Below are 15,327 nucleotides of genomic sequence, written 5' to 3' on the forward strand. Positions count from 1 at the left end.
AGGCTCCAGGCTCTGAGCTGTCAGCACAGAGCGTGACGCAGGGCTCGAACTCATGGATCATGAGATCATGACCAGAGCCAAAGTCGGATGCTTAACTGACTGAGCCACCCAGGTGCCCCAACTTACAGAATTTTTTAATGTTTACTTATTTTTGAGAGAGAGAGAGAGAGAGAGAGAGAGAGAGAGAGAGAGAGAACACGAATGGGGGAGGGGCACAGAGAGAGGGATAGAGAGTGGAGCCTGAGACAGGGTGAAACTCACGAACTGTGAGATCATAACCTGAGCCAAAATCAAGAGTTGGACGCCCAACTGACTGAGCCACCCAGAATCCCTGACTTAGATTATTTTCATTTGTTGGCCAAGCTAATTGTTTTCAAAGACACCTGACTGTACACGTCCAATTTATTTATTTATATGTAAAGAATACAGATGATAAATAAATCCCCATTCTGTGCAGAAGATGGAGTAGGAATAGCGTATGACACACATTAGATGTTAAATACCAGCTGCATGAATTGAATGGATAAGTCACATTTATATCCTATTCCGCAAGCCGAATTTTTCACTCAAACTTTTCTCACGGAGAATTTTCCCCAAGGAATTAAAGACAAAAAGTACCAATTCTGCAGTCACCATTTTGTTAAAATGGCAGCCCATTGTGTGGACACCCAAATGCATTGAATCCAGTGGTTCCCAACTGAGGTACCTCTAGAGAGTATTTGAGAATGTAGGTGGAGGGGCAAGGTCATTTTTTGGGTTGAAGGTGATCCTATCATTTAGTAAATGCTTGGGTTCTTACGGTGTGTAAAAAAAACTGACCTATGGAAAGGGCCTGAAGGCCTTCTGTTGAGAAATCCGATTACTATGTGGATTTCAGGATGATTCCAAACTTTTATTATTATTATTATTATTATTATTAACATTATGTCCTTGCTTACAGATCTTGCCTAATTGTTTCTTAGAAGAATTTCTAGAAGTGAAATTATGGATCAGAATATCCACATTTTAAAGAATTTTCATACACTGATGCAATGTTCTCTAGAAATACATATTTTCTCTAAAACCACAGTCTTTTCATTTCATTTCTTGGTATTTAGGTTGACTATCTTTTTGTATATTTATTGGTGTTTGGCATTTTTTAATTTGAAAATTGTGTGTCTCACACATTATTAGAGTGTTTCTTTTTTTTAATTTCTGCTTTATTGAGGTATCCCTGATAAAACTAGAAGATATATTTACAGTATACATTGCAGTGACAGGATTTCCCCTCATCTAGTTAACTAATGTTCATCTTTTTCTGTTTTTATGTTCTCCTTTTTCTTACTGACTTAAAGAGCTCTTTAAATTTTAGAAATACTAATTCTGTCATAAATATCATAAAATGTTTTTTTCGTTTGCTATCTGTTTTTCAATATTGTTTATTGTATTTTCTTTATTCCAACAAAAAGTTTTTTCCTCTGTCTTCAAATCTTTTTCCTTTGACGCATTTGAGATCTGTAATGCGCGAGAGTGGTTTTCCCCACTCCAAGATTACAAAGATGACAGGCCTGTTTTCTTCTATTATTTTTGTGGTTTCCTTTTTTACATTAAAATTTTTGATCTGAAATGTATCTTTAAAAAAAAACCCTCCCTACTTAAAACTTAAAATTTACTCATTTATTTTGAGAGAGAGAGCACGCACAAGTGAGAGAGAATCCGAGAGAAAGAGAGAGACAGAATCCCAAGCAGGCTCCACACTGACAGAATGGAGCCCAATGCAGCTCGAACTCACAAACTGTGAGATCATGATCTGAGCTGAAACCAAGAGTCGGATGCTTAACCAATTGAGTCACCCAGGGGCCCTGAAATGTATCTCACACACAAAAACATTTTTTTAAATGTTTATTTATTTTTGAGAGAGAGAGAGAGAGAGACAGAGAGTGAGAAGGGGAGGGGCAGAGAGGAAGGGAGACACAGAATCTGAAGCAGGCTCCAGGCTCTGAGCTGTTGGGACAGAGCCCGATATGGGGCTCAAACCCATGCACTGCAAGATCATGACCTGAGCCGAAGTTGGACGCTTAACCGACTGAGCCACCCAGGTGCCCCTGCTATGAGATGTGCCTTAATTTAAGGTGAGAGGGAATATTTGCTACTAAGAATTGGCTTTTGTTTATTGCCCTTTGACAACGGTTGTAGTCTCGACATTTATCTAGTGAGTGACTACCTCACTGAATCCTCTCATAAAATTTAGGGTGGGGCTGTTGATATAATATTATACATTATGATATTATATATACAATATAATATAATATTGTATCATATACAATAAACATTTTACCTTCTTCTTTTGCTTGACTTAATACACTACCTAGAAATTTCCGGAGGTAATAAATAATAATGGTGGTTTTTGGCACTGTCACCTGGTTTTTGACTTTAGTGGGAAGGTCTCTTAATGTCTCAGAGTTGTGGAACCATTGGTTGCTAGGCTGATCAATTTAAAAAAAAAATACTTCCCATCTTTTTAAAATAAACAAAGCACATTTAGGTATGCTTTAGATAGCCTACTTCAAAGAAGCTGTTCAAATATGCATGAATAGATGTCTTCTTTCATTTTTAAATAACCCCCCCAAGCAAGCAGAGGGTTAGCAATGCCTACAGGATCAGTTACAAGACAAGAAAATACGGGGTCTTATTTAATGGGTGCTCTTCTTCTCCTTTTTTTTTTTTTTTTTTAAGTTTGTTTGTTTGTTTGTTTGTTTATTTATTTATTTATTTATTTTGAGAGAGAGAGAGAGAGAATCCCAAACAGGTTCCACACTGTCAGCGCAGAGCCCAATGTGGGGCTTGAACCCATGAACCATGGGATCACGACCCGAGCCAAAACCCATTGTTGGATGCTTAACTGACTAAGCCACCCAGATGCCGCTTATTTAATGGGCACTCTTTATTTTTCATTCTTCCGACATTGTTTTGTAGTTCTTGGTCTACCTTTCTCATGAAACTTGGCTTCTGATAACTTTTGGCGAGACTATGTCATAGAGAATAAACGCTATCCTCAAGGAGGTACTCAAAATGTTTTTCTTTAAATCAATAGACTGACCTCTCTTAGAGTGGTTACTTGAGAGATTCCTAGATGCCTTCAGATATAAAAGCTCTGTCGTGTTTGAAAAGACATGTGTCCCACTGCTTTTAGTTTATGCACAAAAATGTTAAGTTCTAGAAACTAGCTGAAATGTAAAGCGTAACCAAAGAGGCAAGGGAAAAAAAAAAAAAGAATATAATGACATGCTCAACACTGGCCATGGAAGGAAAGGAAATCCCTTCTTACCTGCACTTGAATTTGTAGGTCTTTGTCCAGGAGCGCTCTCTTTTTTAGTATTTCCGCTTTGAGTTGTTCTTTGTGTTTGAAGAGCAGCGCGGAGAGCTTGGTGGCATTCTGCTTGCTACGTTTCTGTTCCACACTCTCTTCGCGCTTCCGTTTTTTTGCTGCCTGTTTTTCTTCTTTATCTATCTTATCCAAAATATACTTCATCACCTGGTTACAGACAATCATTCTGGAGAGAAATACACAATCCATGTAATGCTGGGCATGTCATTCTGAAAAGCTCAAGACATCATTTTTCTATGTCTCTACGGTTGATACACAAACTTTCTGTGACCGGAAAGCTTCAAAGAGTGATTCAGACCAGTTTCGAGCACCCAGTATTGCCAAGTATCCACCTTTAATGAACTTCAGGCAAGATAAAAAACCAAAACAAACCAACAAAAAAACTTAAACTCAGACGTCCTGTCCGTGTACATGCTAAAGAGGAAAGGCCGACGTACAATGAGACCCTGTGTTGCTGGGTTATAAACATGTCTTCCTACCTTTGATTCTCTTCTCTTTCAGCTGGAGTCATGGTCTTTTTCTGCTTTAAATGTTCTATTACAGCATTATGCTTCATCACCACCTTCAGGACAGAACAAAATCCCAAAGTGCATATTTTATAATGACTACATGTTGGTATACAGATTAACAGCAGAAATCTGAGCACATGTATGTTTTCCAAAGAAAACCGTAAGAGTTTTATGTCAGAACATAAACAGAATTAGAGCTGCAATATGGCCTGGGTGCTTACCGTGTACTGGGCACTGTGCTACGTAAGCACCTGACGTTACCTCAATTATTCCTCGTAACAACACCGAAAGGGATAATCTTATAAATGAGATTCTGAGGCATGAAAAAATTAACTCACTTGTTTGACACGAAAAAAGGAATAGAAGCTGTAATTTTAACCCAGCTATCACTCTGCAACAGCCATTTTTGTTACCATTATGCTCTCTTCCTAGGTATTAATTTCTCCTCCCCGTCCCACTTTGCACAGAGATTAGGATAAAGACAGATATCGTAGTAATTCTAAGTTTACAGACTACACGGTACTAAACGCTGGGTAATAATGCATTTGAACATACATAGGACATCGATTTATAAGACTATTACCACACGCCTTTAAAATCCCTTTGTTGTTTAAAAAGTACTTCTAACGACGTTGCATTAGAATCATCAAACGTGCTAGGAGACAAGATCTCAATTAATCCAACCACTGCAAAGGAACGTCGCTCATACGGCGTGACACAGGTGCTGACTGCTGCTACAATGGCACTCATGGTCCAAATATCCGCGTACCAAATCAACGTGTTGTACACCTTAAATGCATACACTGCTGTATGTCAAACATATCCCAATAAAAAATAAAATGCAAAGTGTTTCTATACACATGACCTCATTTAATCGTTACAATAATCTCACGTGGCTGTCAAGAGAGGGAGTATTAAGGAGGATATGGAGCTCAGGGCAGAGAGGACAGTGTCGTGGACTGTGAATGGGAGACCCAGGAACTGAACGCAGGTCTCAAGACTTGGGAACACTGGAAAGCCACACTCAACCTCCTGACTAATGCTGAGTGGTGCACGCTGTTGACGCAAAGAAAGTTTCCCTCAGCAATGCTTCAGGATCTTGTACACGTGACTTCATTTTAAGTAGAGCAATGCCAACTCCTCTAAATTGCCTTACTTCACTAAGACGCTATTGTACGATGCCACTTTTTATTTGAGCTATGGAACAGAAGAATCTCCACCTCTAACAAAGGTGTGGTTAGAAACGCAAATGAGTTTCAATCGTCTGTAATGTGTCCCTCACGCAAACTAAGGAGTGACGACTGCAAATAACTTCAGAGCGCTCCTGATGCCTGAGCGGCTGTAAGCTTAGTTGACCTTCAAGTCCTAGATCAATGGTGCGGAAACTCCTAACTCCATCCTTCCCATCTTAGTTCTCCCCCAGCACAGGCAGTTTTTCTAATAAGCACTGATTGTCACATCCAAGAAGAGTTCCAAGCCATGGCAGTCATTCGGTATTTTTTCGTCAATCCAGTGCTTTCTAAATAGAACCGTCAATGACTTTTGCCTCCTGTAGGAAACCTGACACAACCAACACTAGGTCTACTGCACAGCACAATCATTCAAGCTACTGAACATGCTGCTTTTACTTAATAACTTTACCTGTTTCTGAATGATTTCACTTTGATTAGAAGCTTGGAGAGTGTGTTCCCGCTTAATTTCTATCTGCTGCTGCTTCTTCTTTTGCTGCTGATCCCTGAGTTGCTGAACCCTTTGCAACTGCTCTTGCACACTGGCTGCCTGCACTGTAACCACATTCTGAATGTGGTGCGTCTGCACAGGACTGCTTTGCTGAATTTGAATAGGTAACTGGAGTTTGATTTGCTGGGGCACACCACCTTGCTGAGCCTGTATCTGAGCCACAACCTGCGACTGGATCTGAGAGAGAACCTGGACTTGTTGTTGCAGCTGGGGCACAGCAATGACTTGGGGCTGCGGCTGCTGTATCTGTAGCTGAGGACGGGATGGGGATGAAACAGTAACTTGGTTTAACGTCTGTCCTGATGAAAGAGTTTGAGTTGGAGACTGTACCTGGGGTTGTGATTGTGGCTGGCCCTGGGAAGGTGTCTGAAGAGATGTATGTGGTTGAATTGGAATCGGTTGTGAGGTTGTAGTCTGAACCTGGGATTGCTGTCCGGGAGACACTTGGGATGGAGTCGATGGACGTATTCGAGTCTGTGGTGGACTTTGGACGCGAGCAGGAGACTGTCCTTGGACATTACTTTGAGGCTGACACTGTACTGCGGCTTGGGGTTTGGATGACTGTGCTTGGGCGGGTTGTGCTTCAGGAGGGACATGGGATGCAACAGTTGTTGGGGTCTGAGCTTCAGGCTGAGTCTGCACTTCAGGCTGAGCTGGGGACGGGGGCTGGGTTTGGGGCTGGGGCTGAGCTGAAGGCTGAGCAGTCTGTGGCTGGGCTTCTGGAGGACTCACACTTGATGACTGAGCTGGTGGCAAGGTTTTGGCTTGTGGCACCTGTGTCGGGGGTGATAATTTACTCTGTCTTTGTTCACCTGTACCTGTGAAAAAGAAAGACCAAATGTTTCTATGACTCTACGACACAGAACCTTGGTTAAAGAAGAATCTGCAGGGGATTGCCTAAAGGTGCGAATTCTGAATTTCAGTATAGAAGACTGACACCTTAGACATTCCAGAGACACTCCAGAGACACATCTGAGTTAGGACTCTCCTAACCGGGGAGCCAGGCCCTGTCTCTAGAAATCAGCCAGGACTTCTGGGACAGGGTGACGTTAAACCCTCATTGTTTTCCTGGGGCGTGGTGAGGGCAGCCGGCAGTGGGAGGCTAACACAGTGGTTCTGGACCTGCAGCTAAGCGCGGGCCATGAGCTGGATACATCAACCTTCCCCGACATTACCTGCGTAATCCATTGGTGCCCCCGAGGCACCATGACTCCAGTGGTGCCCACAAGGCTGGGCAAGAAGCAAGTGTGGGCACAGTTACCATGATACCCACTGTTTTTGACCCCCCGCCCCAATTTTCTGTATTTTTTACGGGGTGATGGAGGTGACAGGGAACCTGTAGGAACAAGAGATGTTGTGAGGTGGACCGGACGGCTCTTAAGCTCACTGGCTTCAGGCATGATCTTCCCAAAGATAAACACCGGGCCTCCTTTCCCTCTACTAGCCCAGCAACTTGTGCAGCGACAAGCGGCACTTCTGATACCCCCAAGTTCTACCTGCTGCCGTAGTGGAAACGGTGGTGGTGGTGCTGCTGACCGCTGTGGCTGTTGTGGCCAAAGGTGTGAAGAGGAACCGCTGGACAGTACCGTTTGGCATGGCAGCTTGCATCAGCTGCTGTCCTGGGCCCGGAAGTATAGTCACCCCTTGAGGTATCAGCTGCAGCTGTCCAGTCGTTTGACCTTGTCCTTGAATCACTACCGTCAAACCTTGATTGCCGCCCTATGGAGAACAAAGGGCAACAGGTAAACAGTGTTCAAAGCGTCAGCCTTTAAGTATACCACTTTTACGTTGGAAAGAGCCTTTTAACGTAATGAAACTACGTATCTGAAGCTCTAGAGAACGGCATCGAAAGGAATTCAGATAAGCTGAAGTAAGAATATTTATTTGGAAAGACTGATGTTGTTTAATGGAGAAAATATGAACTAATGACCCAGAGTTCCAGTCCAAGCTGTCCAAATGGACAGCCAGGTATCTGTCTACAAGTAACACTACTCCTCCAGATCCAAATTTCCCTACTATCTACAAAATCAGGGCACTGAAGTGAATGACGAATGTCTCCACAAAATTCTGATTTTAAACCTTCTTATATTCGTATTCTTTTGTAATTTTCAAAGCATCTTTGTATATACTGTCTCGCTGGATTCTCACAATGGACTTGTGACTTCGTGGAGTAGGGAGAGAAAATATTACTACAATCTTATCACCAATTAAGAAACTCAAGGTTAGAAAGTTCAAGTCACTTGCCCAAAGCTAGAGATGAACTTAAAGGTGAGAAAAAAATGAGGAACCCAGGTCTCCTGGTTTCACTTTTTCAGTATGTACCAGATTACCCATGGTGTGTGTCTGTGTGCACTGAAGGAGAAAAAGCTTAGGGTTTCGACAAGTCGTGAGGGTCGCTAATGCCCAGGTAGTTACCAAAATGGGGACCAGGAACTAAGAACTCTGTATGTACTGCCACTTCTGTCCAGGACTTGTTAATCCAGGAAAATTAACTACTAGGGACACGGCGGAGAGTTAGAAATCAAAGTAAAACAACCCACCCCAAATTCTCAACAGCCCAGGCTGACGCCACCAAGTTCATATACTAATGCACATATACTTTACTCATGAGTCCCCTGTTTACTCTTGCACGTTCAAAAATGCATAAAACACCAAGTATAGTTTAAAAAATAATTATAAAGTAAACGTCTATAAAATCAGCACTCAGGTCATCGTCGCCAGTATCCAAGAAGTCCCTGCTGAGATCTGCTCTGATCTGCGTTCCCTTCCTTTCCTCTGGAGGTAACCACTGTTCTCACTGCTACGGTAACATCACACTTCTTCATAGTGCGACTGCTTACATATAGACCTTTCTGGGGTTACAGGTTCACAACTTCACGAATGCCATCCGTGAAAAACATGACGGGAATGAAGCTTCTCTCGACGGACAATGCAGCAGCCCTGTATCCCTATACAGCACAGCTGGTTTTGCCCGTTTCTGAATTTTGTGCAAATGGAATCATAATGTAAGTTTCATACTTGCTCCCTCAGCTCAACAATGTGGTTCTGTGTGGCCACGGTTTTTCATTTTCATTACTGTAGGACTACAACACAATTTATTGAACTGACAGTAGACAGACTTTTGGGCTGTTCTTACTTTTCTACTCTGGTGAACCATGTGCTGCTATGAAGACTCATGTTCATTATCCTGGTGCTCACGTGAACAAGAACTTCGTTAGGGAATACAGGAGAACTCCCGGACCAGAGGTATGCATATCCTCAACTTTGCCAGGTCACGCCTGGAGTCGTCCAAACGGCTAAACCAATTTATACTACCGCGGTTGCACATGGAAGTGTATTTTGTTTCACGTCTTTGCCAGCTCTTCATCTTGACCAACATTTTAATTTATACCAACCTCTTATGTACACGGTTCTCATATCCATTTCCCTCATTACCAATAGAGTTCAGTAGTTTTTTTGACTTTGGACATTTCGATTTCTTCTCTCCTCATCAAGTTTGTATGCCCCCAACTTTTTTTTTTTTTTACTGAGCTTTTGCTCTTTTGCCTTATTTTTAGTAATTCTTCATGTGTTTTGGATAACAGTCTGTGTTTGTGTTACTTTTTATAATGTCTGATGAACTGAAGTTCTTATTTTTAGTGGAGTTGAATTTATAAATCTTTTCCTTTATGGTTAGTGCTTTTTGTGTGTAAGTAAGAAAGCCTTTCTTTCCTATCCCAAGGTTATGAAGGTGTTCTTCTCTCTAATCTTCTGAAAGTATTATACTCTTACCTTTCACAGGTAGGACTTTTATCCTCCTGGAAAGGAGTTTGGAAGTGAGGTAGGGGCCCAGTTTCACAGTTTTCCATATAAACTCAATTGTCCCAGCACCATTTACTGGAAAGTCTGTTCCTTTCTCAATGGTTTGTAATGACATCTCTATCATGGAACAAGTGTTCACATAGGCATGGGTCACTTTTTGCATTCTCTGCTGTGCTATTCATCTATCTGTCCTAGTTGTCTGCACCTTTCTGTACTAATGTGTGAGGCATTATCATAAATATTTTGATATCAGGTCATCATACAGGGCAAAGCCTCCTGTTCGTCAACAGTATTATAACTATTCCTTCTCCTTTGCACTTCCATTTTAAATTTTTAAAAAATCAGCCTGTCAGTTTCCATAAGAAAATCTCCTTGATTTTTAAAGGAACTGCATTCAACCTACTGATTAGTACTAGAAGAACTGAGAACAGTTGAATCTTGCAAGGAAGCAGCTGATGTACTCAAGTCTTATTTTTCCAATGGAAATTGGTCAACTAATAACGTTTTGGTACTTAAGAGGATTATCCATCTGGCTGTTTCAGCTCACAGTCTAAGGGCTCTAGATGACTGAAACTGATTATATCTCGCCTTTAAGAAGTATTTTTGACTCTACAAAGCAGCCATTTCTTTAAAAAGTACATTTTAATTTTTTGAGAATAAGTACCTGTTTTTAAACTTACTGCAAGAATAAAACGGATCACCTCTAGAGTTAACTAAGTGGAATTACAAATGAAAACTGGAAAAAGAGAGTTACCATGAAATGCCATTACTTACGTGGCCCTGTGTTAACTGAGTGAGTTGAGCCATGGTGAGCTTCACCTGTCCCTGTTGGGGACGAGGGGCCGGGGAGGGTGAAGGCTGCAGATTTGCACTGGATGTTCCCGAAGTTAATCCTTTCTGTCCCGGTGCTGAGGAAACTGCATTAGGGGTAGAGATCGCGGTGGAAACGGGTTGCCCTCTAATGATCTGGGTCACCACTTGCTGAGGGGCACCTACACAAATAGCAAAACGTTATGAATGCTTATATGCCCCCAGGCAGTCAATGCGTCAGGTGAAGGCACTCTTCTCAGTTTTCGAAAAGACTTAATGTGATGCCGTCAGCCCAAGGATGTGCTCAGACATATATCCACGCCCACAGTCCCACCTGGTTGCCAGTGAAGCTACTCTCGCTCAGCTCACACAGCCATTCCCCAGTTCCTGCTATCTGCAGGAGACTGAAAAAACAATATTCTTCCTGGGAGGCCAAAGCTAAAATGACAAGAGGGAAGACTGAAGGAAGAAATATGTATCTAATAAGCCATTTTATAAGGCTGCCTTTCCTGAGGAATATTTAAAATAAGATGACAATCTAATATATGGTGACTTCATATGACTTTTCAACATAACAGGACTATTCTGAACCAACCACTCGTTTATGAACGAGCTCTTCCTACAGCTTTTCACCAGTTTGGGAGAACCACGGGGTCAAGATCACTATATCCTTAATATTAGGGCAAAACATTCAAAGAATGGATCCATAGTTCATTGCTTAATAAACATCTACTGGATGAATGAATTTTAATTAGGATGGCTCAACAGTCTTCTAAAAACTTTAATTCTCATTTAACTTGCTGAAACTGGAGGAAAAGACAGGTGGAATCCGCTGCCCCCTGCCATGGAACAGTTGCTAAGAGTAATGATCTGGCAGCTAATTTTACATTTATAATGTCCTAATTCATTATTAATTAGTGAATCACATCACACTTATGATGTTTTACATTCACTTTCTGTCTTTTGTTCCATAGGTGAATACATAGGTATTTCTGTATGTATTTCTTTTAACGAATGGTGTTTAAGATTCTTGCCTATGTATAACATTGAATGTCTTCTGTTACTCAAAATACCTTCCCCTTTATCTTTTAATAAATAATGCTACGGTAAAATCCCTGTTCATAAATTTTTATGCACTTCTAGTTCTTTCCTTAAAATAAACTCCTCTCAGTATTACTGCGTTTCTAGTAGGAACACAGTACCAAACTGAATTTTAGATAGGTTATCCCAACTCACACTCTCACCATTACTGAGATTCTATTTCACTGGACCCCTGGCAACCCTATGTACTATCGGTAAAGTACAATATTCCAGCAACCAGAAACGGTCTGACAGTATCATGGTATCTGAATTTCTTCAATTACCATAGAGGGTCAGCATTTAAATCCCTGTCAAGTCATGATGCTTCATTTGTGAGCTCTATCTCCACACTCCTTCTCATTTCTCTACGGTTCCTACTTATTTATAGTCGATTTTTAGAGATTAAAGATATAAATTATAACTATATTTTTCCTACTTTTTAAAAAAATTTTTTAATGTTTATTTATTTTGAGAGAGTGAGAGTGGGCAAGCAGGGGAGGGGCAGAGAGAGAGAGGGAGACACAGAATCCGAAGCTGGCTCCAGGCTCTGAGCCAACAGCACAGAGCCCGACGCAGGGCTCGAACCCATGAACCGTGAGATCATGACCTGAGCCGAAGTTGGACGCTTAACCAACTGAGCCACTCCAGTACCCCTATTTTTCCTACTTTGCATTCTGCCTTTTGTTTCTTTTTAACAAAGTTGTGTGTGTCTGTTTTCTTTATTGTAGCTTTAATTATTGCTTTTAAAATTTTCCTGCATTCTCTAATCAGATCTACCCTCCCAAGTAAGTGCTTAGTTACGATATATGTTGGCAGACCTCTAGCCAGCCCCCTCCCCCACAAAAATATAAACTGATTATTCTAGGAACATTTACTATAAGTACTGTCTTTCTTTCTTGATTCAAAATGACAATTTTATCACACTGCAAATTCTCACATATAATGCCTCTTTAAGTGATTCTATTGGTTTAGTTTCCTTTGGTGACCAGTGCTGATCCTGGTCATGTATCATATGTTCTAACAACCAGCACCGTATGTTTTCCATCATTACGCTTTCTTCTAAAACTTTTCTCCATTATTCTCTCCCATTTATTAACATGAACCAAAAAACAAAGTACATCATGTGAAGTCAAGTGCTTTAATTTGAGTTCTGGACCCCACATTATGTCCCTGTACTGCAGTTTGAGGAACAATGCATGAAAAATTACTTTACTTGATTCCCCTGGTACTGATATGATGTTATCATAAACACAAATGGATTAAAGGGTTGGTAACGATCATACGATGGTCATTCAGATGATCCCTAACACGTACATGGTTGGTTTGTTTTTAATATGAAATTTATTGTCAAATTGGTTTCCCATAAAACACCCAGTGCTCATCCCAACAGGTGCCCTCCTCAATGCCCATCACCCACTTTCCCCTCCCTCCCACCCCTCATCAACCCAACAACATGTACATGTTAATTTGTTTTGAGATAATCACCAAAATGCAAATTCAAATATTAAAAAATTGTTATGGGGTGCCTGGGTGGCTCAGTCGGTTAAGCATCCGACTTCAGCCCAGGTCATGATCCCACGCTTCGGGAGTTTGAGGCCTATGTCGGGCTCTGTGCTGACAACTCTGAGCCTGGAGCCTGTTTCGGATTCTGTGTCTCTCTCTCTCTCTGCCCCTCCCCTGCTGGTACTCTGTCTCTCTGTCTCCCAAAAATAAACATTTTTTTTTTTTTTAATTTTAAAAATTGTATTACATCCAGGGAGTCTGTGGATTCCATTTTGGGAAAGGCTAGCGTGGTGGGAGGAACAGGATAAGCTGATCGATCGGATCGGACCACAATCAGAGGTACGCTACACACATCCACCCCTCCTCCACCTCTCTGGCCACGACTCCTAGAATTCCTCCTCGTCTCCACTGGGCCTCACCAGACCCACTGGCCATCTGGCTTTTCCTCGACACACATGACACACTCATGTGCAATTATGGGTTTACGGACTCACATATGCAAGTCAAACACGTAACTGAAGCTACAGAAGGCAAAAGGGAACAAAAGGCAAAAGGGAACAAAAGGCTCTGTACGTCTTGCGATCACTCAATTTTTTGTTTTGTAAGTTTCTTATCATTTGTCATCTATAATTCTTTTTCTCCTTTACATTAGTTTTACTGTTCCCTTTAGTTACCTGACAGCTAGTTTTGAACAATAACAGATACTGAATTTTACCAATTGTTGCTGCAGCATTAAGTGAAATAATGAATCATACTTTCTTTTCTGGGGTAAGTCCTGTTTAGGCTTTAGAAAATTGACTTCAAAAAAAACAAAACAAGGGCACGTGGGTGGCTCAGTTGGTTACGCATCTCTCGATTTCAGCTCAGGTCATGACCTCCCAGTTTGTGAGTTCAAGCCCCACATCAGGCTCTACACTGGCAATGCGGGGCATGCTTGGGACTCTCTCTCTCCCTCCATCTCCCCCCCACCCAAATAAATAAATAAAATTTAAAAACAAAAACAAAACAATACTTTTTATTTCATTTTAGAACTGTGCTAAAATTGCAAACTGAACGGAAAAGATTTAATCTTTTCTGCCCCCTATTCCCTGTAACTACTTCTTATAAGAAAGAAATTGCTTCCTAATCACTTCAAAGAATTTTACCATAAAACCAGGGTCTAGAATTCTTTTTTGTAGGAAATCCTCTGGCAACTTTGCAGATTTCTTTCCTTGAGATGAGTCATCGAGACTTGAAATTTATAAGCCTAGTATACACTTCTGCTTCATTATTCAAAGATATTTAGTTCCTGAATATGGATAGTGAAAATTCTCCAAGGTCTTTGTTTTTTTTTTTTTTTTTAAGTTTATTTAGCGTGAGAGAGAAAGAGACAGCACGAGTAGGGGAGGAGCACAGAGAGAGGGAGAGAATTTCAAGCAGGCTTTGTGCTGTCAGCACAGAGCCCAATATGTGGGCTTAAACCCACGGACCAGGAGATCATGACCTGAGCTGAAATCAAGAGTCAGATGCTTAACCGACTGAGCCACCCAGGTACCCCTCTCCAAAGTCTTATTAGAAGGATAATTCTACTTGATTAAAAAAAATTCATTCTATTTTTATAGCACTTTTTCTCATTCCTAATTCTGTAAACCAGCATTTTGTTCCCCTTTCTTAAGATTAGACTTGCAAAAGAATGGTTTATTTTAATAACATGTGCCCTTTTCCATTTTCTTTTCTTCTACTTCTTTCTTTAAAGATTTTATTAATCTCTACACCCAAAGTGGGACTTGAACTCACAAACCCCAGGTCAAGAGTCGCATGCTCTACCAAATGAGCCAGCCAGGCACCTTGCCCTTTTCTGTTTCCTAATTATTACTTGTATTTTATTTTACTTCCTCCTGTTTTCTTTCAAGACTTGTTTTATATATTTTTCTAAATGCTGATTAAGACTTAAGAATATACTGGGGTGGCTCAGTCGGTTAAGTGTCCAACTTCAACTCAGGTCACGATCTTGCAGTTCGTGAGTTCGAGCCCTGCGTCGGGCTCTGTGCTAACAGCTCAGAGCCTGGAGCTTGCTTTTGGATTTGGATTCTGTGTCTTCCTCTCTCTGCCCCCTCCCCTGCTCACACATGCGCTCTCTCTCTCTCTCTCTCTCTCTCAAAAATGAATAAACGTTAAAAAAAATTTTTTTTTAAAGACTTAAGAATATGGGTTTTGGTCTGTTTTGTCCTCCAATGTATTTTAATTGCCTAGGGTAGGTGCTCAAGTATTTACTGAATAAATTTGCCTCTGAGTTTAGCTTTGGCAGCATGACTTAGGGGCTACTTAATGTGCTTGAAACTATACATTTGATGTTTCCTTCACCTAAAAGTTACTTATAAAAACACCCGTTTTTAAATTTCCAAGCAAGTAAAAATTAGTAGAATAAGTTATTAACTTCTTGCTTTACTTTGAAGAATGTGGCCTATACACTTTCTACTGTTTGGAAAGAATTCATCAGGTTTTACTATGACTCATTATGTGACCATTTTGGTACAA

The 15,327-nt window shown here is 41.0% G+C and overlaps 1 protein-coding gene across 15 annotated transcripts in view; it reads right to left on the reverse strand.

Moving 5' to 3' along the window:
- The window catches only part of BPTF (bromodomain PHD finger transcription factor), a 149,689-nt gene that overhangs the window by 25,131 nt on the left and 109,231 nt on the right, over positions 1 to 15,327 (reverse strand). For 10 of the 15 annotated variants that reach the window (XM_060645640.3, XM_060645645.3, XM_060645639.3 and 7 more), the window contains 5 exons: positions 10,192 to 10,409; positions 7,113 to 7,335; positions 5,518 to 6,434; positions 3,847 to 3,929; positions 3,308 to 3,533 (listed from right to left, as the gene is read on the reverse strand). In XM_060645640.3, the coding sequence (XP_060501623.3) occupies positions 3,308 to 3,533; positions 3,847 to 3,929; positions 5,518 to 6,434; positions 7,113 to 7,335; positions 10,192 to 10,409 (1,667 nt within the window). The remainder of the gene's footprint in view (positions 1 to 3,307; positions 3,534 to 3,846; positions 3,930 to 5,517; positions 6,435 to 7,112; positions 7,336 to 10,191; positions 10,410 to 15,327) is intronic. The other 5 variants (XM_060645650.3, XM_078438276.2, XM_060645652.3 and 2 more) reach the window with 1 other exon arrangement.

Source organism: Panthera onca, chromosome E1 (genome assembly GCF_046562875.1).
Source record: "Panthera onca isolate mPanOnc1 chromosome E1, mPanOnc1 haplotype 2, whole genome shotgun sequence".
NCBI lineage: Eukaryota > Metazoa > Chordata > Mammalia > Carnivora > Felidae > Panthera > Panthera onca.